The sequence below is a fragment of the Bactrocera dorsalis genome, chromosome 2, assembly GCF_023373825.1.
Source record: "Bactrocera dorsalis isolate Fly_Bdor chromosome 2, ASM2337382v1, whole genome shotgun sequence".
Taxonomy (NCBI): domain Eukaryota; kingdom Metazoa; phylum Arthropoda; class Insecta; order Diptera; family Tephritidae; genus Bactrocera; species Bactrocera dorsalis.
Genome location: NC_064304.1, coordinates 84,374,201 through 84,396,165, shown reverse-complemented (window position 1 = coordinate 84,396,165; position 21,965 = coordinate 84,374,201). Strand labels below are relative to the sequence as shown.

At 40.3% G+C, this 21,965-nt stretch overlaps 3 protein-coding genes across 3 annotated transcripts; all 3 read right to left on the bottom strand.

Moving 5' to 3' along the window:
* Window positions 1-998: 998 nt before the first annotated feature.
* Window positions 999-9,011, bottom strand: LOC105228543 (uncharacterized). Its single transcript, XM_049449084.1, has 6 exons — window positions 8,691-9,011; window positions 7,063-8,150; window positions 6,897-7,006; window positions 6,712-6,844; window positions 6,200-6,659; window positions 999-6,123 (listed from the first exon to the last, which is right to left on the bottom strand). The coding sequence occupies exons 2-6, from the start codon at window positions 8,007-8,009 to the stop codon at window positions 2,728-2,730; spliced, it is 5,046 nt and encodes a 1,681-aa protein (XP_049305041.1). The 5' UTR covers window positions 8,010-8,150; window positions 8,691-9,011; the 3' UTR covers window positions 999-2,727.
* Window positions 9,012-9,969: 958 nt separating this feature from the next.
* On the bottom strand, window positions 9,970-11,767 carry LOC105228544 (translocating chain-associated membrane protein 1). Its single transcript, XM_011208422.4, has one exon. The coding sequence runs from the start codon at window positions 11,616-11,618 to the stop codon at window positions 10,515-10,517; it is 1,104 nt and encodes a 367-aa protein (XP_011206724.1). The 5' UTR covers window positions 11,619-11,767; the 3' UTR covers window positions 9,970-10,514.
* Window positions 11,768-12,347: 580 nt separating this feature from the next.
* Window positions 12,348-21,916, bottom strand: LOC105228545 (activating signal cointegrator 1 complex subunit 3). Its single transcript, XM_011208423.4, has 10 exons — window positions 21,679-21,916; window positions 19,900-21,569; window positions 18,920-19,618; window positions 18,159-18,847; window positions 16,728-17,276; window positions 15,784-16,660; window positions 14,657-15,665; window positions 14,127-14,577; window positions 13,932-14,063; window positions 12,348-13,056 (listed from the first exon to the last, which is right to left on the bottom strand). The coding sequence occupies exons 1-10, from the start codon at window positions 21,786-21,788 to the stop codon at window positions 12,724-12,726; spliced, it is 6,519 nt and encodes a 2,172-aa protein (XP_011206725.2). The 5' UTR covers window positions 21,789-21,916; the 3' UTR covers window positions 12,348-12,723.
* Between the last annotated feature and the right edge of the window lie 49 nt (window positions 21,917-21,965).

Here is a 21,965-nt window from a genome sequence, read left to right as displayed (position 1 = left end):
CAACAAAAATTTGTGTTTAATGCCTTAAAATATTCGGAAATATGTAAGAAAAAAAAAAGAGGCCGACCGAACGAAAAACGACTGCGGAAGTCGATCAAAATATCGCAAGATTGTCGATGCGCGATCTGTTTAAGTCCGCTCCAGCCATGCAACAAGAATTAGGTACACAGTTTGCAAAACGACACATTAATTGGGATGGAGCTGAAGTTAAAAAAAATGGCGCGACATCCTATGGTCTGATGAATGCAAAATAAATATTATATAATAGAAAATGTACGCTACACGACTAAATCCTTACAACCCCCTTGTCGGTAAGACAATGGTTTGAGGCTGTTTCTCATGATGTTGTGTCGGACCTATTTTTTGGATAAAAGAAAAAATGGACCGCCACATGTACGTTAAAACTTTAGATGAAGTCATACTCCCATATGTTGAATGGAATTTGCTTTATTTGCTAATTTGGCAAATCCAAGAAGACAATGACCCGAAACATGCTGTGGGTCTTACAAAAAATGATTTTCAGAATATGATGATGACGGATTTTATCCGGCCATGTGCTGTTTTTTCGGAGATCTGAACCCGTTTAAATCGGTAGTACAATTGAAAATGTATGGAAAAACGTTATAAGAAAAATTGACCCGTAAAAAGGCGGAACTCTAAGAAAGTTCCAAAGGTCGGGTATTCTGTTTCGAAGAGCACTTGCCGTAGTCTAGTTCAGTCTATAACACAAGATATGCATCTGTATTAGACAATAAAGGGTCCGCTACAAAGTGCTAAAAATTTTTCATTTAAAAATATTATTATGGTTTTTAGTTAGATATTAAGATTGTATTTTTTTGACCTCAGAATTTTTGAAAGTTGTATTTTACCTTTGTTTTTCCAAAATTTATGAATTGTTATTTTTTTCTAATATTTTTACTGCTACCAAAAATACTTGACATGAAGTAAATAATAAAAATATATGTATATTAAATAGTTGAATTCAAATCATATTAATTTACTATAGTTGGTGCTATTTTAATATCCGTAACTGTATGCATGTATGTAAGAGAGAAATTAAAACAAAAGAAATAATAAAAGAAAATTTCATGTGGCGCTTTGGGCAAGAGCTTTTTATTATTTTGACTTTAATGGCTGATTTACATAAGATTTTTCTCGTTTTGGTGGAAAGTTAATACTTTAATATCGAAGCGAAGCAAATATAGCATGAAATGGGTGCTTTGTTTTACATATGTATTTCAAAAATGTATTTCAATCCAATTGAAGATTAAGTAATGAAAGTGACGCCTGCTGCTTGGAAAACATCAAAATATGAGAGTTTCCCAATATTTTGCTTTGCTTTGCAGCAAAATGTATCACAACTTATCTGTCAAATCCAAAGCCTAAAGCAAAACATGTCAAAACTTATCTGTGAATCAGTCATGACAGACTTTCCGCCGTTATGTTACGGTATGTTAAGGCAATCGTTTCAATGAAACCGTTAATGCAATAATTTTTTACAGTTAGCTATTCCTCGCGCTTTGAGCTAATTAAAAACTAAAGTAGGCTCTTCTTTCGGAAGACCACGAAACGCTCAATTTTCTTCGCTTTTTACTAAAATTTCATTTGAAGTGCAACGGTTGTCTTTAGTACGTTAAAGAATTAGTATTGAATTGTAAATGAATTTTATGCCAACATAATTAAAAGCAGTAAATATTTTGAAAATTTTCATTTTGTACTTTAGCATTTTAAAATGTTGTATTTTTGCTGCCCTTACACTTACGAATGTATTCCCTTTACATATGTATGTATGTATAACTTTACATAAAATAGTAACATACTTAATACGACAATTACATTATGCATATACATATATACAAATATACATTACAACATTTAACAAACAATTGAATTGTTCATACCACGAACAAAATAATAGAAATAACAAAAATATAGTGATTAAGTTTATCGTTAACAGCACTGTTTTATCGAAAATTATAAACTTTTTGTAGAAGTGTGTAATATTGACAATTTAGGTGAGTGAAAATCGTGGCAAATTTCACTCTTGCGGCACTTAGGGCGATTGAAGAGAAAGCTTCATTGGCTATGGAGTTCTATGTGCATGTATTTTTCGAAAAGGTGTATTGATGTTGTTGCAATTGCACAGATTCGAATACATTTGATATGAGTTTTCTAATTTATTGATAGTTGTTGTTATCGGCATTTTCAAAATTTCCGGACTATTTGTTTATTTTGTACTTTTATAATTTTGCTTTCGGACGTAAACAAAAAAACAGCTGATGTAACAGAAGGAGATTACAACGTTTAGAACTAGGCACGTTTTTTAGCTGTGGTATGTGCTGTGTTGTTTCTAAGTATGTGTTCTAAAGTATTTTCACAACACGGACACATTTCTTTCAAATCTTAATAAACTACACACCATAAAAACACATATTGGTATCTAAGCTCACAAGTCTTTTTACTGGCAAATATGCAACAACAACATACATGAATTACGTTGATACAACTCTATAGCTTACCAACTTGCTCCAATAACAGTCCAACAACAACACTGCTTGGAATCACATTCTCTGGTGGATGGGCTTCGTCAGCAAACGAACGCGGACTGGATGCCGATGGCACTGCACTGGAGGATTCTAAAATTTGTTTATTGTTAGGGTTGTTGTTTTTTGTTTTGCTATTAATATCATTGCTAGTAGCCAACTCCACTTCCTCTTCATGCGAATTCTACAAATTCCCCAATAACTCATTCGCCTCAGCAATTATTGATTCAGCATCGGTGACGGTGTGATTAACGAAGACATCGGCGGATAGTCCACAACTCTCATCAATGAGCGCATCATTATTGCCAGTGAGGCCAGTTAGCGCAGCGCTGAGTCCTTCGCTGGGTGCACCAGCATCGGTGAGGCTGCCGGTGTTTGCGCCACCACTGATCAGACTATCGATAGTGTTGCCGTTGCTGAGAAATTCGCGCGTAAACTCTATTGGGCTGTAACGAAAGCGTGGTGTCGCCGTTGGTGTTGTTGGCATGGAACGTGACATGTCGTAATTGCTGTTGCAACCACCACCACCGCCACTATTTCCAAATGAGCCGCCACCATTGTTGCCATACTTGAATACAGTTGTAGTGAAAGTGCCACCCATGATACTACTAGAAGTTGTGAGCGAAGGTGAGAGATTCACTTCATCCTCAAACCGCCGTCGTCCGCCATAGAAGTGTGTTGCGAATGGGCTCTGTTGTGGCAGTGGCGTGGATGGTACCGAACGCGACATTGTATTGCCTGTACAACCCAATAAGTTATTGCCGTTTCCACCTCCACCCACACCCGATATTAGCGCAGCGCTACCGAATGCCGTACAAGCGCTGCTGCTATAACCCGATGAAGAGCCTGCCGAAGAACAAGTCGTTGTTGTGGCGTTACCTTGAAAATTGTTCGGGCATTTCATGCGCAAAAAATTGGTATTGAACATTTCATCGAGGTTATCCAACATCGCGTCCGGATCGTTAGCCAATAAGGCAGTTTCGTCGTCCAGTATTTTGGCGGACAATGTTTGCGTCCCATGCTTCCCGTTTAAGCCGCCACCACTATTTTGACTACAGCTATTCTCGGAGAAGAACGACGTTGAGTCAGCGAATTCCTGTGGCACCGGTGTTTGAGCAACTGATGTACACGCCGAAAACGCCGCTTGAAAACTCCGATTGAAGGCCGGCGAATGTATGCGTTGTAATTGTGATAGTGGTACTGATTGTGAACGCTGCATCTCATTGGGTGCAGTCGCAAGGTCATTCAGGGTTAACTCATCGTAAACCATGCTTCTGTCCACTGACGCGCTAAACATATCCAAATCCAATGAGTTTTGATCGGCGCCCAATAGATCGGCTGCACTTACGCCCGTGTTATTGTTTATCTGATTATACACCACACCGCTTGCAGCATGATTGCTCGGTTGTTGGCTCATGTCACCGCCGAAAAATGGTGTGCCATATAATTGTTGCTGCTGTTGTTGTTGCTGTTGCAAAACAGATGGACTTGGTGGCGCCGATGCTGAGGTGATCGGTAAGAGTGAGTTATTACCACTGGTTGCGCCGAGATTGGCATAGCTCCGACGTCGACGACTTGCACCAATCATCGGATCACTGGAATCGTGCTCCAATGACAACTGTTTTCCTAATGCAAATGCTGCTTTAGGACGTACACGATGGGCGCTCTGACCGGGGCTGACGAAATATGAGCCACCACCATTGTCGCCGGCCGAGTTAAGGCCGTTCCCTGCATTCAGCGATATGCTGCTGCCATTCAATTTTGTATTGTTAATGTTATTGACAGGGTTTTTATTGTTCCGGTTTCCCGTATTGGTGTTGGTATTGGGCGATATTGGAAAGAATATGCAATTTTTGCGCGTCGCAATAACTTCGGCCGCATTTAGCGCGGTGCCAGTCAAGCTGATTTTACGTTTGTTCAAGTTAGGATTATTGTTAGCGTTGTTTGTTGCAAGCATTAGTTGCGTATTTTCTTGTCGAACTTGCGTATGAAGTTGTTGTTGTTGTTGCTGATGCTTCTGTGACATGAAAGTGAGAGACGCTGAGGCCGATCCAACAGCCATTGTTGTTGTGGGACTTGCTTTGGACAGCACAGCGCCGGTTGCTGTTTGCTTTTTGGTACCAGCAGCGGCTGTAAAGCCGCTATTTGACACTTGTGATGGATAACTACAATTATCCATGGCATTTAATTGTACGCTCAGTTGTCTGCTGATAGTTTGTGGCGAATTTTTCGTTGCCATTGGCTTTGCACGCGCTCTTGACGTCGTTGGGGTTGACGTTTTCGTTGTTGGGATTGTTGTTGCTGCTGCCTGTGTCGTGACTGTTGGATGCCTATTTGATTTTACAGCATCTAAGGAATTCAGTTTTTCCTCAGCGTCTCTCGTCTGAAAATATTGAAGCAATTCGGTATCTTGGTCCTCGGGCTCTTCCTCCACCTCGCCTGCTACAAAGTAATCGTCTAATTCGTGTTTGTCCATGTTACATATACTAATGACACGTTCGCGTGGCAAGCCCAAGTTAGCCGACAGATCACCTGCATCCGGATCGGCCAAATTATTGGCAGCATTTGCCGTGGCTTCAGCTGCCAAAGCGGCCATAATTTGTTGGCGCTTAGCGCGCATTTGTAGCATGTTGCGCGACAAAACCTTTGGTGAAGCTGCGGTGGGCGGTTGGGAAATATTGCCACTGCTGTCTGCACCTAATAGCGAGCTCGACAGACTGACGGAGATGTTGCTGCCAATTTGTGCTGGTGGTCCCATCAAATCGCTGGATGTGGAGCCTGCGTCGTGATTTCCTGTTAAGGGTTGAGTCGACGATACGCCAGACGTGGCAATAACTGAGGTGGCAACAGCTGATAAGCCTGTTGACGAGGATCCCACCTCCTTAGGAGCTGGAGTTGTTGTAATGATGGGCACAGTATTATTACTTGTTGCAGAAGTAGGTGAATTAGCCCAAAATCCTTTGGTTTGTTGTGCTTTTCGTACTTTTTTGCAAAATATATTCGTATTATACTCATCAAAGAATTCTTCCTCTTTAATGACTGTGTTCGGCTCTTGTGCTCCACCTGGTGACATTGCAGAAGGTTCTGCCGCACCAAGTTCAATGATTTTTGGTGTTAGATTCTTTACGGCTGTTGTGTTAGGTGGTACACCTGCCAAGGCAGTGCGTAGTGGTTGACGTTGTTGTGGTGTTTGAGGCTGTGTGTGAGCTACTCCAAAGGCACTAGTGGCTGGTGGTGCACGTGCCAACACTGTACGCTGCTCAGTTGCCAAATCCATAGGTAACATTTGCTGTTGTTGTTGCTGTTGCAAAAAGCTATCTGTAACTGTTGCCATTTGCGGCATTTGTGTCGCGGAAGCTGGCATGTGCTGCACTCGTTGCATTGTCGGCGACTCCAGTACTTCCTGTTTTATTTGTATGAATTCGCTCATTACAGGCGGCTTAACATCAATTGCTGGTGTATCCGCGGCAGACAAAGTCGTTTGTGGCTGCGCCTGCGCAGTAGTCTGGCTGCAACTGGATTCTGACGATGAGGATCCTTTGCGTTTTTTCTTTCTTCTTTTCTTCAGAGGCCCCATATCCTAAAATTTAATTGTATATTATTAAGCACAGAAATATAGAACAAAAATTAACAAAATCCATTATATTTGAACTTACCACCATTAATCGTTTTTCTTTCGGCTCACGTGGTGTGTATTTTTTATGTGTAGTACTGCTTCCAGAGCGTACATTTGATGTGGACAGTTCGTTTCCGGCGGTTACAGTTTTTATATGGGATGCTAGCTCCCGTGCGCTATCCACTTTCATATTTAACATGCCCTCTGCCCAACTGCGTATGATTTGCCATGTTTCCGTATCACTAATAGACGCAGTGGCATCTCCAAGTAAGGTGTTGCTGCCATCACCAATCACGGACGACTCATTGGCCGTAGTGGTATCAAGTAGTGGGAGTTGAGGTGCCTCCAATTTGGTGGTTTTACGCATAGCTGCATAGCAGTAGCGAGAATGACCACGAGTACCTAAACGGCGTGGCCGTATGCCGGGAAACACTTGTTTCATTACCTTACCAAAATCTGCTGTCGAAAGCGGCTTAATGTCTAGACGTTCGCAATAAGCTCTGCGAAAGAAAAACTTATAGCTGGTGATTACATAATAAGTCACCTACTCACATGTAATCATTATATACATCTTGCTTTGGTATGGACACTTTGGGATCATGTTCTAGGTGCGAGCGCACCCAGTTAATTGTGTGATTTATCTCAGACCGTGAACCTAATGGATTTTGGGGATGCCGCAGGGGATCTGAAAATCAGAACGTTATTATAAGAAGATAATTCATTATTATATATAATACCTGATTCTGGCGCTTCTCCTGGTAAACGCAAATAAAGCAGTAGTTTTTCTACCGGCTTCAAAGTTGAAACACGATCAACGATTTGTTGTATTTGTTGTTTTGCTAATTCACTGTAAAATGAAAGGAAATATTTATTTGGTTTATAAATCGGTGCATTGAAACTCACCTTACGCCCGACTCTACCATTTCCTGAACGCGCCGTAAGCGGTCATCATCCGGCATCCTCACTCCAATGCCAGTCAAACGTCCATGCACTGCCGGCACGCTGGCGCTGACGCTACTATTTGGAGCTGCGCTTAAAGCGTTTAAAACATTCTCTGTTATAGTGCTGCTAATGGCTCCTGCCACTGTTGCAGGGCCACCTGTACCACCACCGCTGTTGCTATTACTACCAGTACTAGACATTGGGACGTCGGTTACAAGGTGTCGTGTTGTTTGCTGTTGACTTGTTAAACTACCTGCGTTGCTTCCTCCACTGCCTATTGCACCGGGTGAATGAACGGCGTTAGACTGACTATTCATTGCAGTCATAATTTTATTCAACTCCAATTGTTGTTGCAAATTTAAATGCGGTGTTAAATGTTCCAATTGTTGTGTTACTGCAAATGGATTTTGCGTCAACACAGATGTCACCGCACCTGACAGTAATGGTGGTGGCACAAAGCCACTTTGTACCGGTACACTGGGAGAAGCAGCAGCTGGCGCAGTTAGAACTGTATTTGGTGTATGCGTTGGCGAAGGTTGATGTTGCACAAGTTGCGATGGGTGTTGGGTATGCTGGTGCGCGAGACTATGTGATAAATTTGTTGCATCTATTGTAGACTGTTGGATTGGTAATGGTGGTGGCTGAAAGCGTGCACTGGTGTATGGTGCTATGCCATCTGGATGTGATAGATGTCCCAGCGAAGCAGCAACACTTGCACCGAAAATACTGCTATGAGCTGGCATTAGCGCTGCTGGATCATATAATCGTTGTTGTTGATGTAGGAGTTGGGATCCAGGTAATACATTAGTATTAAGTGTTTTTTGTTGTTGTGCAGCAATAGCAGCTGCAGCTGTAACCGTTGCTTTCGTCCACTGCGTTCCATTATGACCAGCATTCTTGTCGGTCATGTCCACAAAAATTTAGCTGTGTGTTGTTTCGCAGATTGGCGCGTTTGCTGCTGCCACGATATACAGCTTTCGCGACAAATAAAATAACGTCGCCGTTTTAACTTAAGTCGATAAAAATGCGTGAAATATAATTCTGTTTAACTAAAATTACAATAACAAATAAATATCATCGTTCGACCTTCGATGGCCGGTACAAATCATAAATGACTGCGTCGTACGTTGACAATACTACTGAGGGCGCAGAAGTTTGCTCACAGGCGCTAACACTCAGTTCGGAACTGATAAGACAGAGTCGACCGACCTCCACCTCTGTGCGCTACCCGATTCCGCACAAACACAGCAATGTGCACACACACAGGTACACCTTTGCGAAAGGTGTACTGCGGCTGCAGCAATAACTCGACCACTAAACTTTTACTAAAACACCCCCTTCCCTTGAGAGTATTTTTAAAGTTCCAATACACAAATATTTCTTATAGCCACAATATTGTCCTATGAAATACGCTGTTTACGAAACTGCGAATGTCGGTGATGATGACAATAAATGCTTCGATACGAAAAAACGATAATTAAACATTTTCTTGTGTCAAATAGCACTTCCTAGACGTCACTAGTACTTTGCTATTATGGATTTGCACTTTAATTTTATTATAGCAAAATTGTTTTTGCACAATCAATTACTTCTCTTTGCACTTGTTGCGCTTTGGCAAATAACAAAACTAAATTTTAAGTTTTACAGCAATTCGAATAAGAAAACTACATTTTTTTAGATTTTCCAACATGAAAAATATTAACTTTTATCTGCGCTCTAAAACGCGTGAGTAGTGCTGCCAGATTAATGATTTGTAAATTATATCGTACGTTGGCAGTAGTGATGCGGAATAACATGGAATCGGATCGCAAAATTTACAAAATTATTGCATTATGATTAATTTATTATTACAAGCTATGAACAAAAACACGATTATTAGGCTGAAAGAAAGACAGTTTCATCACAAAATTAAAAAAAAAAATCAGTACATAATAATTAAAGTAACTTGTAATAATAATAATAATAATAATAATAATAATAATAAATTTCAAAGGGCTGATATGGTATATAATACTTAATTAATTAAGCAATTCTGCGGATTTAACATTTTTAGTTTAAATCTAAAGCAAAGTATATAATAAATATACATACATATATATATGTGTGTATGTATATAATTATATAAATTGTATGCCAATTTTTATTAATCAAATAAAAGAAATAATTCACACTTGAACACTATTTCCAGTTTGTTTATTGAAAAATCAATCTTTTCTTTTTAAAATTATTTTTTAATGCGTTTGAAACTTCTATAAGAAAGTACATAAGTAAGATTTAATTAGCTGCAATATGCATTTAACAGGCAGATGAATATATTCTAGTAGTATATTAAATATTTAAGGAAAAACCAAAAGAAAATTTTAAAGCAATTTCTACCTTAGTATTTATTTTGCTTTCTTACATTTTATTGTTGCTTAGATTTGTGCATAATTCATACAAAAATATTCAAGCAAGCTTACAATCTCTTAAGAACTACTTAGTTACATTTGCATTTTTTCATTGAATTCATCATTCAGTATCAAAGTATTCAGATATTTGCTTTGTTTATGTTTGTGAATTTGTTATTGTTTGAGAAAAATTCAACTAAAAACTAAATTTTATTGCAATTGTAATTATAATAATAATATTAGAAATGTCATGGTTCAGTGCTTGCACCACAATCATAATGGAAGTTGAGCTTTATTCAGTCTCAAACGTCTAGCTGTTATTGGAGTGTATAAGTATATAATTTTTTTATTTTCCTCACACATTACTTTTTTTAATTTTTTTTGTTTAAATATTTGTTCATTGAAACGTTAGCGTGAATTTAGGCAAATATTGAATTCAAAAATTCAAACAGCTATTCAGATAGGAGCAAAAGTTCACTCATTGTACTAGTATCGTTTAATATTTTTATTATTATTATTTTTTGTAATTTAATTTACGGTAGAAATTATTTTGTAAAATGCATTTAAACAGTAGGTATAAAAAATAAAACAAAAATAACTAATTTTATATAAAAAAAAATATGCCTTAAATTTAGCGGTAGCAACAGCAGCATCGGTGGTGGCAGCGTGGCTTCAAGTTTTTGATTTCTTGCTTAGAGTTGGAACGAAACTTTTGTATTTAGTAAGTAAATGCAATCTTTGCTTTCCTTTTTCCACTGCCAATCCATTACTAATTTGATTTTACATATTTTAAAATGCAACATCTTACATATGTTTTTACCCATTGGACATGTATGTGTGAGTGTGTGTGTTTAACTGTGCAGGAAGCATACTCGCCAACATTACTAGGGGCTCTTCAGTAAGAAAATTTCGACATTTTATGCGCATATTTTAATGAGCATGTAAGTTTCGAAAAGTTTCTAATTTAAATTTTTATTGTTTATGTTATTGGTGGACGTCGTTGATTTGGCATTCGCTATGGAATGTTTATTTTACCTTTGACTTAACAGGACTAGGGCTCTGATCAGCCTCAGGCAAATCACTTTCTTTCTTCTTTTTCGCCTTCTCCTTTACTGCTTTTGGTTTCTTCGAATGTTGCTGTTGCTGTATTAGTTTAGCCTCACGTTGTGCTTCGCGTGTAGCACGTAGCTCTTCAGTGGTAAAGGAATATATTAAATAACCCTGCAACACCATTAAGCCAATAAGTGCTACATTTGCGCGCTTCGTATACTCCATGGGAATACCGTAATACAATACTAGCACGGCAATAACCATTGTGGTAAAGCGTACGAAAACAAACGACGAATTGTTAAAGAAGCGGACGCTAACGAATTTCTCCTCCCGATCGAAAACACCAATTAGTTGGATTATATGCGACACAATTTCGCCAAGATAATGCAATGTCAACAAAACCAAAGCAATGCGGTGGAAGCTAAATGTGTACGCCAAGCAGATGGCCGAGAAACCCGATATGGAATGAATTATTATTGCTTGCTGATCCTCTTTTTTAACCTTCTGGAAATAAAGTTCGGGCAGCATGTGCAGATAGTAAGCCATTTGAATAATAAAGAACAGTTTATGCAGAAACGTCATTGGATGATCGGGATATTGGTTCCATAGCAGCGCAAACCTGTTCATATATCCCTCACGCGATATAATATTTGCACCCATCAGAAACGAGAACACATAGAAGACAATTAGTTGGCCAGATTCATTGAAGCGCGTCAATTTGAATTTGGAAAGATGTAGCCGCTTCGATATTTTGTCTAATACATACTCCTGAATGATGGCATGCATAATGATGCATGTTAATGTATAAAAGAAGATAGCACAGTAATCCTTAATGCCCGCCACGTAGCTAAATGGCTTACCCTGAGGATTTTCCCGACTAGGCTCCTCACCAGTCACATTGTGATGCAGTGAAATAAACGCGCTGGCAAAAGGTGATGTAGTTTCGTCCATCAATGCTACAACGAATACCATTGCCACGCAGGAAATAATATCCGCGTGATTTTGTATAACGAATTCATGACTTAAAATTGGTGGATTTTTGCTGCTGGTCTTACGTCCCATGCCAGGTTTTATCGCCATGATGAAACCACTTATTAATTGCTTATCGTTGCACCGTACAAAATATTTTGATGGATTTACCAAAACGCTACTCAGTTGCTGATGTGGCTGCGACCGCTGCTACTCAACAATATTTGACGTAAACTATCGCTGACGTTGACGCTGTCTTCGTTTTCTACGCAGCATTGACGTTTCCAATTGTCAATTTCTCAATTGCTATCACTTTTTGTTTTTGTATTGTTAATCCCGAAACCGAAAAAGGTGTTGCCATACTAATGAGGGATAATTAATATTACAAAAAGCTACTTCTTAGACGTTACTTCTAATTCAGTCTCATATAAGTAGATTAAAAGCTTTTCGTTTGAAAATATATTATTGATAATGCAAAAGGCTATGTCTTAGACAGTACTTCTTATTCCATCTATGTATGTTTATAATTTAAATCTCTTACTTATCCAAAAGAGTTAAGATAGCCGAAATTACACCAAGTGGTTGGATATAATCTCGGCCAACTTTCGTAAAATAGCACCGGCTTTTTGCTACGGATATCAAACTTCACTGAAAGCTATTCACAGTTGGAGCTATTAATACCTTCACTGATTCCTCGCGGTTAATGGCGTCTTTGGAAAAAAATCACCCATAGCAGAAGAAGAGTTAGATTTGTCTCCACAATCTAGAGTAAATCTCGCGCAACTTCAAGTCCAAATATGTATGTATATGTATAATGAAACATTTATATACATAAATATGTATTTTTTAAGTTATAGTTTATTATTCTTTGCTTCATATTCTTGAATTTTAATTTAGACGAATTAAATTCAGTTAAATTACAAAAATACGAATGGGTATAGGAATATACTATATATTGATAATTAATAAAAAAGCGTACGTACTTACATATTACTTTTTGCGTACTTAAATATACATACATACATATAATGTGCAATGGGGCAAAAAAGTTCGCGTACACTTAGAGTAACGACAAAGACTTGTTAAGAATTTCAAACAATGAAATAAAAAAAAGTTACCCAAAGCAAAAGTTCTTTTTGTTTCAATAAACAGTTGGCACATATGTATGTATCTTCAATTTGAACTTAAACTTTCGATTATGTTATTTTTAAATAGCTCACGCTTTCGCATCAACGACTTCGAATTGTAGCTCGAATTGTTGATCCACACCAATAAGACAGTCTGAGATAAGGTACAGCGTGAGAACCACGCGTCCACGACGTGGCGTCGATTGGAAGCAAATGCGATTGGTGGCACGATGACCACGCATACTAACGCGCTTCATGGCGAGCAACTCGCTATTGGCTTGAGAGCCGAGCGTCAAGAACCAAGCTTCACTCTTGCCCTTGGGATATTTTGGACAGTGTATAGCAATGGGATTTCCATGTTGTGAACGCAATTCACGTACATTCCAGTTCATACGTTTCATTTCTATAGAGAGCACATAGTCCTGTGGAAGAATAAATGTAAGTGTTAAAAATTTAATTTATAAACAAGTAAGGAAGGGCAAAGTTCGGGTATAACCGAACATTTCATACTCTTGCAACTTGGATTAAAACCGCGGTAGTACCACCAGGTACAAAAGGCTTGTTAGTTACAAAATATGGGGTCTAGGTCAAGTTTTCACTGTTTTTTTTTAATTCTAAACATGAAGAAAAACAGGCTCTCTCAATTTTATTAAGATAACGCACTTTTATGCCGATTTATGGGGTATAAAGTCATCCGGAAGTTCGAAAATGTTTGTATTGATACACATTGTGGTATAAAGTCACCAGAAAGTTTGAAAATTTTGATATTAGATATATAGGGGCTAAGAGAACTATTTACTTCATTCTAACCATTATATTTCACACATTTTCACACTGTCGGTAGAAGTTTTTATAGTATTTGCGCTAGGCGAATTTGGTTGTTGCAGCTTCAATGGTTTAGGAGATATTTACTTTTTGCCGACAAGTGCTTTTGAGATAATAATTTAGTACTAAGTAATGTTACTTCAAACGTTTTTGGTTAATGTCGTTATGTGGGCGTGGCAGTGGTAGGCGCGTCTACGAAGTCTTCCTTACTTTTTTGTTAAGCAATGCGTATACCAAGTTTCAGGAAAATATCTCAATTATTACTTTTAGTTACAGATTGCACGGACAGACGGACGGACAGACATACAGTCACCCGGATTTCAACTTTTCTTGTCATCTTCATCATCAACATATATCCCTATCTATCTCGATTAGTTTTAGATAACACATGCAGCCGTTAGGTGAACAAAATTATTACTCTGCAGCAACATGTTGCAAGAGTATAAAAATTAGTAATTATATGATAACTTACTTCATTCGGATGTATTTTCGTCCAGTTTTCGGTCGACGGTGCACTAGATATAACTCGCATAGCTTCCATATCATCAAAATGCCTACCCTGTATGGAGATCTGTACGCTTAACTCTGGCACAGCTTGCAACACCTTATTAAACGGAAAATGCATATGTTATTAAATTGATACAATACTTTTACAGTTAGTACATACCCTATAGATTTGTTCAATCTCTTGCTCTTCGAATACATCTCTTAGCGGGCCGGCTAGACGCTCGTAATCCTTCCTGCATAGCTCTTTCAACGCCGGCAAAGTGAGATAGCTATAGTTATGTTCTATATTATAAAATACCGACACATTCGCGGCAGTGACATGTGGCAATGTTAAAAATTCCGATTCGTCAAACCAACGTGCTTGTATGACACACTGCATAAGTTGTTGCAAGCGCAACGTGGTGCTGAGCCAGCCACGCTCTGCTGTGTAGTCGACCATGGCTTGCATGACACGCGTGGCATTGTCTAGGGCGGACTTGGTATCCGTTAAGAAATCTGAATTCGGCAGTGAAAGACGTGAGAAATGCGCTTGCAACAGCAAAAATGTTTTTGTGTATGGTGAATCCCAGGTAGGAGCGGGTGGACGGTAACGACACGATTCGGCCAATTCCCTATTGAAGAGATAAAATAATAAAAGTTTCGTTTTTTTTGTGATACAAATTAAAATTTGAAGCAGTTTTCAATACACACTCATTGTATTTATCCTCGTTGTGTCGCACGGGCTGCTGATCGAATTCGTACGAGTCCGCGATAGCCACTAGTACCTCACTCGTACTCATGCCTTCAGTTAAATCGTCTAGGAAATGTTTCATTGTGCGATGTGATAAATAATAAAAAGACGCAATGCGTCCAAGGAACGTCGGTATAAGCATGTTTTCGCGTTGCAGTACACAGGCAGCTGATTCCAGTTCAAATATGACGCGTTCAATCAACGACGAAAGGAATCCATTAACCTGCTCCGGTTCTAAACCCTCCAAATTGTAATACGTTGGATTGCGCAACAGGCGTCTGAAGAAGTACGTCCACGTGAGATAGTCCAGTGCAGCCTGTTTGGTTTGCACAGTGCCGGAAACGATTTCCGCATTTATATGCTCCGACAAAACACCCAACAGGCTCGATTCAACGGGAAATGGATCGTACAGGAATTTTTTATAGAAATTCTTCTTTTCATCGTGTACCAACACAACGGCAACACCTTCGTTATCGAATTGCGGACGACCGGCTCGACCCATCATTTGCAACACATCGGTAATGGGCATGTCTACATATTTCTTCACTTTACCATCGAAATACTCAGTACCCTTGATGACAACTAAATGTGCCGGCAAATTGACGCCCCAAGCTAGAGTGGCAGTGGCGATGAGCACTTGAATTTTGCGATTGAGAAAGAGCTCTTCGACTGTCTTGCGGTCTTGCTCTTGCAGACCGGCATGATGCAGACCAATGCCAAATGCAAGGCAGAATTTTAAATTGGAATCCTTGATTTGCTGTAGTATTTGATGCATTTCATGCTCTGGTAGATGCAGGAATTGCTTGGGATTATCATCGCCAGCAACAAAAGTGATCAAATCCAAAGCGGTCAAACGGGTCTGACGACGTGATGAAACGAAAACGATGGCCGGTTCGCAGGGTGAATATGTACGAATGGCCTGGAATGTCGGACGATTCATGGTGGCCATGCGCGGGCAATAATGCTTGCCTAAAAGTTGAAAAAATAGTTGAGGTTATGCCATCATTGTAAAAAGAATTGAGATATTAGTGAAAAAATATTAATTTGCAGTAGCTGCTTGTAAATTATGTAATAACATAATACGCACCCGAAAATCCATTGATGTGCACTTGTAGCGGCACGGGACGCACCGATGGCTTAAAGTTGTACAGTCCCATTTTCTTGATGCCCAGCCAATTGGCCAAATCTTGCGCATTGGCCAATGCCGTTGACAAGCCGACAATGCGAATGCTGCGCCCTGTGTGCGACGTTATGAAATTAGTACGCGACACAATTACCTCAATAACCGGGCCACGATCTTCGCCCAGTAAATGTATCTCGTCGATTACAATCAATACCACGTCTTGTACGTACTCTCGAGTTTGCCACGACCGACTTATACCGTCCCATTTTTCCGGTGTGGTCACGATGATTTGACTCTCGCGTATGGCCTGTATATCGGGCGCTGTATCACCGGTCAGCTCCACCACCTTCCAATTTAGTGGCGGCTGCTCGAATCGTCGCTTCCAATCATTTATACGTTCCTTAACCAGCGCTTTTAGAGGTGCAATATAGACTATTTTGGATCGTGGCTGCTTATTGAAAGCACGGAAAATAGCGATTTCAGCCACAATGGTCTTGCCGGAGCCAGTAGGTGCACCCAACAGCACGTTGTTATCGGTATGGTAGAGACAATGGAATATCTGTGTTTGAATCGGATTGAAGTGTGTGAAATTGTATAGTGATTCGAATTTCGGGTTCTTTAGGCATGAGACCGGCAATGGATGCAACGGCAGTAACTCGGTCAGTGGCGGATGGTGTTCGGGTAAAACGAGGTGTTTGAAGGAGAGCGCCGTCCAAGTGGCGCTACCCAACCAAGTGTCGCTTGCAATGCGCACATAATATTGCGGTGGCAGTGGTTCCTTTAGTGGAATGGTCATAACCAACTGTTGCGGCTTGCCACTATAAACGAATTTGCGCGTGGCCTGTTAGAGGTAAAAGAAACATTTACATTTGCGCTGGAGAGTAGTTTAAATTGAAAGAAGAACGCACCTGAAATTGCTCGGAGTGATAGATGAAATTTGATTCGGGATCCTCAATCCAGAGCCAAAAAATTTCGCTCACTTTGCCATGGACCCGATCATTCCAATTGAAATCGGCCCAAATATCGATCTTTATTCGTAAGACTGTGCGCGTTATAGGCTGTAGGGTTGCTTCAATATCGAGCATGGGCACTTCGCGTGCCGAACGTAACACCAACTCGGCATGACGTGGATTGCGCAATATCTCCTTCAGTTCATTTTGCTCCATTTCACGCAGGGTATAAAGGCTAATGCCGCGATGTTCCAATTTGTCGATAGTTTCAGCATTTATCGAAGAAAATTGTCGCAACGGTGTTTCGAAATCCCATTGCTGGCGTTCAAACATTTTACAGATCTGCAGGAGACGTGTAGCCAGTATAGCGTTGTTGTTGCGCAGCACAATCGAGAAGAGCGCGCGTGTTATGCGCACTATATTCTGCACAATGTAGGCCATGTCGGAGATGAGTGAGAATGACTTCACATAGCCGTGTGAGAGATAGGTTTGCATCAGAATGTTGACCTGTAAAATATATGTGAGTACTTTGTTCTGCGTAAGTGTAAGGATTAGATAAGTTGTCATCGACGTTATCCAACGGTAGGTCTAGGATACGGGCTATTTCGACGGGGTTGGACCAAAGGGGAAAGGGTGTCAGATGTGTAGAGTTAGCAGGGCATGCAAAGAGGTGACTAGTGTCATACGGGGATTAATTCCACGCTGGACCTATGTTTGATAAGTCAGGGTCTATTCTGGATAAGTAGGTGTTTACTCTTCGTCTGCAATGGGTGGTGGTTTGACTACAAGTACGCCATTCACTGAGAGGAAGTCGGTGAAAGTGTTAATAGCTCTACTGGGAATGGCGGTCAGTGCCTGTCTGAAGTTAGTTTCGTCCGAAGTCTGGTCTTCTAAGAGGCGGTTCCGCTCCAAGAAGGTGACAGAAGCCATGCAGAAATTGCTTATATAGAAGTTCATTAAGCTCCTTAACTGTGAGCATACGTGCTTCACTATGTAGGTGTTCGATGGGAGAGGCTTGCAGTGTTCTGACATGTTTGCAGTTTCCTCGTCTGCGTTTCACTGCATCCATGCGACCATAACAGCAGGCTCTACATTACCTGAATTAACCCGGATTTTATTCGGTATTGTTACGCGATATTGTTCGGTTTGAGGCAATGCATTTTTTGCTGTCCAATTTATTCAATAGTATTGTTGGAGCAGTAGCGGAAAACGTGTGTCAAATTAGAGGAATGCTGTCGAGACTTTGACCGCATAAAAATGAGGGTTCGTTCTGGTTACAGATATACGAAAGTTTTGGGAATACATTTATAAAACTTTAAAAAGTGGGGGTTTCGCAAGTTTGGAGCTTTTTTCTTCTATTTATGCAGGTAATAAATATAACACACTCACCTTACCGCTGACATTCTCACTGCCGCCGGCCGCTTTGACCTTACAGTAGTATGTGCGCAGCTCATCCAATTCTTCTAATTCGTCATCACGTACTTTAAGTTGTTGAAACTCTTGCGCTTGTGAAATCATTGCAAAGATCTCGGCTTCATTCATAAAAGGCTTTAATAATTCGTTGAAGATCTCCACTGTATCATACTTAATATAGAAATGCGATGCTGTTCGTCCCAAGTCGGTAATATTGAAATCCATTGTACGTTGGTTGAACCGTATCATGCGCGCCTTGTCTAAACTCAGAGCAGCGGACATAATGAGGCCACGTCTTTTGGCCTCGAGCGTGGGATCCTTGTGCAGCTCAGTATATTCGATGCCGTAAACATGTGGATTAATGCGCATACGCACAAACAAATATGTATAACTCAGCCATTCAATGGCCTCTTCAACATTTGAAATGGTACCAAGTGTTATTTCGGCATTCAAATTATCGGCAAGGCATTGCACGAAATTCGATTCGATGGGGAATTGATTAGTCAGCAACGACAAGTAGTGATTCAACTTGTCGTAGGTGGTGATGATGGTACCAACGCCTTTTTTATCGAATTGGGGACGGCCAGCGCGACCGAAAATCTGCAACACATCCAAAATGCCAAGGTCAATGAATGAACCATGTTTGGAGTCGTAGATATCAGTACCTTGGATGCAAAATCAAATAGTTATTATGCATCTAACCAAAAATTTTCAAAAATGTTCAAAAAATCACCTACCTTTTATTATAACTGCGTGCGCAGGCAGGTTAACACCCCATGCCAATGTAGACGTGCATACCAGCACTTTAATGTGGCCCTCGCCAAAATATTTCTCGACCATCTGACGATCAGAACGCAGCATACCTGCATGGTGTATACCCAAGCCGCAGGCGTATAACTCCACCAATTGTTTATTCCGACTCTTTTGTATGGCTCGTTGCGCCAAGCTGTAGCTATTTGTTGCTTCGTTAGGCAGAAAGAACGCGCTAGTGTTATTTTGCTGTGCTAATTCGCGCAATGTCGTGGCGGTTCGTACTGTTGCATTTCTGGCGTGTACGAACACCATAACCTGATGACCTTCTTTCACCATCTCCAAGCATTTTTGATAACAAATCTGATCCATGTCCGTGAGTTGTTGGAGCGGTTTTACCGATTTCACGCCAATAAAATTCGTATCCAAAGGCACAGGTCGGAAACGTGAATCGAAATAGAAGAGTCCTTTCATTGGATTGACTCGCAGAAAGTGAGCAACATCAATATAATTGGGCAAAGTAGCCGAGAGACCCACTATTCGTATCATACTCTGCGAGGACTCCACGAGACGCAGTGTGCGTGCAACAAGCGCCTCCACAACGGGACCACGCTCACCATGCAGCAAATGGACTTCGTCAATTATAAGGAGTTTCACTAAGCTTATTAGGGCCACATCGCCAGCGCCTGTTATAGATTATGAAAAGAAAAAATGGCTTTACTGATGACACTTTAGGCGGATGTACGTAACCGGAATGAACACTGATTTTTATTCAAACAAGGACTGTTACACTGAGCAGTATTTTCTAAAATATTTGAAAGATGTTTTCTACCGTCATAAACACCTCTGTCCTGAAGGAATAAAATTCCTGGTCTGATCCGGTTGTATAGACCCGAATGTCTTGGAAACGGGAACTAAATACATATACTCCCAAGTATTAAAAAAATATGTTCATACGTCAACTCACCTTTCCTAGTTACCACATCCCACTTTTCCGGTGTTGTCACCAGTACTTGCGTCTGCGTCATTTCCGTTTTCGTCAGCTGCATATCGCCCGTCAATTCTCTTACTACTATATTTAGAGATTTTAAACGTTTGCCAAAATTATCCACCATTTCAGAAGCTAAAGCTTTCATAGGCGCTATGTAAACAATTTTAAACTGATCGCGATTGATGACGCCGTTTTCAAGATGAGCACGTATTGTATGTACCATAGTCAGCATAGCGACATTAGTTTTACCAGCACCAGTGGGAGCGCACACCAACATATTTTCGTTGGTGTGATACGCCACCGGATAGACCACAGACTGTATGCGATTGAGTTGTGTACAATTTTCGAAGGCCATTTTGCCAATATCGTCGAGATCGGAAATTTGTATGCGATTGTTTCCGATACTGAGTGGCGGTGGTTCGTTGGCGGCAATCTTGACTTCTTCATATTGTTTATTGTCTATGCGCTCTGCATGGTCTGGCAGGCTTATACGATTGCCACCTATGAAGCCGGCGTGTTGTTTGGCGTTCAACTGGCTGTCGAACACATATGGATACTGTATGGCGTTGCTGTTGTAATTGGCTGCTGCGCGTATTTCTTGCAAGCGTTGCGTTGTTTTCAGCACCGGTTGCTGCTGTACATTTTCAAGTAATTTACGTTGTTGTTGTAGACGCAATTGAGTTGGATTCAGTGCACGAGCGACGTTCTCATCATCGTTGTCGTTATTTCGATTGATGCTATGCAACATGCGCTGCAATTTTTTCTCCTCGCGTCGATTTTGTTTGTTCAATTCTTTTTCCAGTGCAGATTGCACTACGACGGTTTTCGCAACGGTCGGACGCAATTCAGCGTTACCTGCCGTTCTTTGTTGTTGCGCTAATTTACTGAGTTGCAAACGCTGTTCACGCTTTTCATATTCCACCAATTGTGCAGCAATTGTGTTGCGTTGCTCTAGCAGCTGTTGTACCAAATCAAAACGTTCAAAGCCCAACAGTTCGATGAGTTCATTTTGCAGCTCGTTGTTACTACGTTTGGAACTAAGTTGCTCGTTCACTTTCGCAACCAGTTTCGGATCACCAGCAGCTATTGATATCTCCAATAGTTGCGTTAATTCGCTTTCATCATGGCCACTGCGTTGTTGTTCGGCTTCTTGATTCCACTGCATCGAAAAGTTGACTGACGCGTTTTTGAGCAATTGTGCGGTAGGAGCGAGATCCTGCAATTGATGTAAATCACCCAATGGTGGTCCTTTCAAGCGTATGCGTATATTTGTGCCCCAACTTTTCTTGTCCAGTGCATCTCGATTGGTTTTGCGATTCCACTGCTTTAGCGCTTCGATTTGATAATCTTCAAGCAGTTCTCGCAAAACACCAACACATTCTTGCATTTTCGTAAATTTATTTTCGAAAACACTGCCAAACATACTGCGCACACGCATTTTGGAGGCTATGGTCACAACGCGCTGCTCCAGCAGAAGCCAAAATAGAAATAGTGTCGCATGATCTACAACTTGCGGTTGTTCTTCGTAGCCCATGCATTCTTGCACAATATTCCGCAATTTTACAAGATTTACCTTCGCTTGTGCTTGTTTATCGGCTGGAAACTGTTCCAGCACTTTTGACACGGTTTGTCTCTCAGCTATTTCACTACAAATGCAAAAAAATATGGGAAATTATGAATGTTTTTTGTTTTTGTTATTGTATTGTTCTGACGTATGCAAAATGTAAATTGTAATTCACAGCTGTGGACACTTACTCTTGTTGCAGTTTTCGCAGGTCGGCTGAAGCGGCACCGGTTAGTGGAAGTTTGGCTTCTAAGTCTGTATTTGCACGCAATGCAGATGAAAAGCGTGGGAGCTCCTTCATTACTTTAATAACGCTTAATTTAAATTTGACTTAAATATATAATGAATTATTTTATGAAATTTTGTGAAATTTTAGCCTTGAGAGTTGATTTCTTATTGTACTTGATATTTCGCGATTATAAGAAATTATCAGCTGTTTCAGTGTTGCTTTGAATTTCATTTTATTTTCAGTGTGACC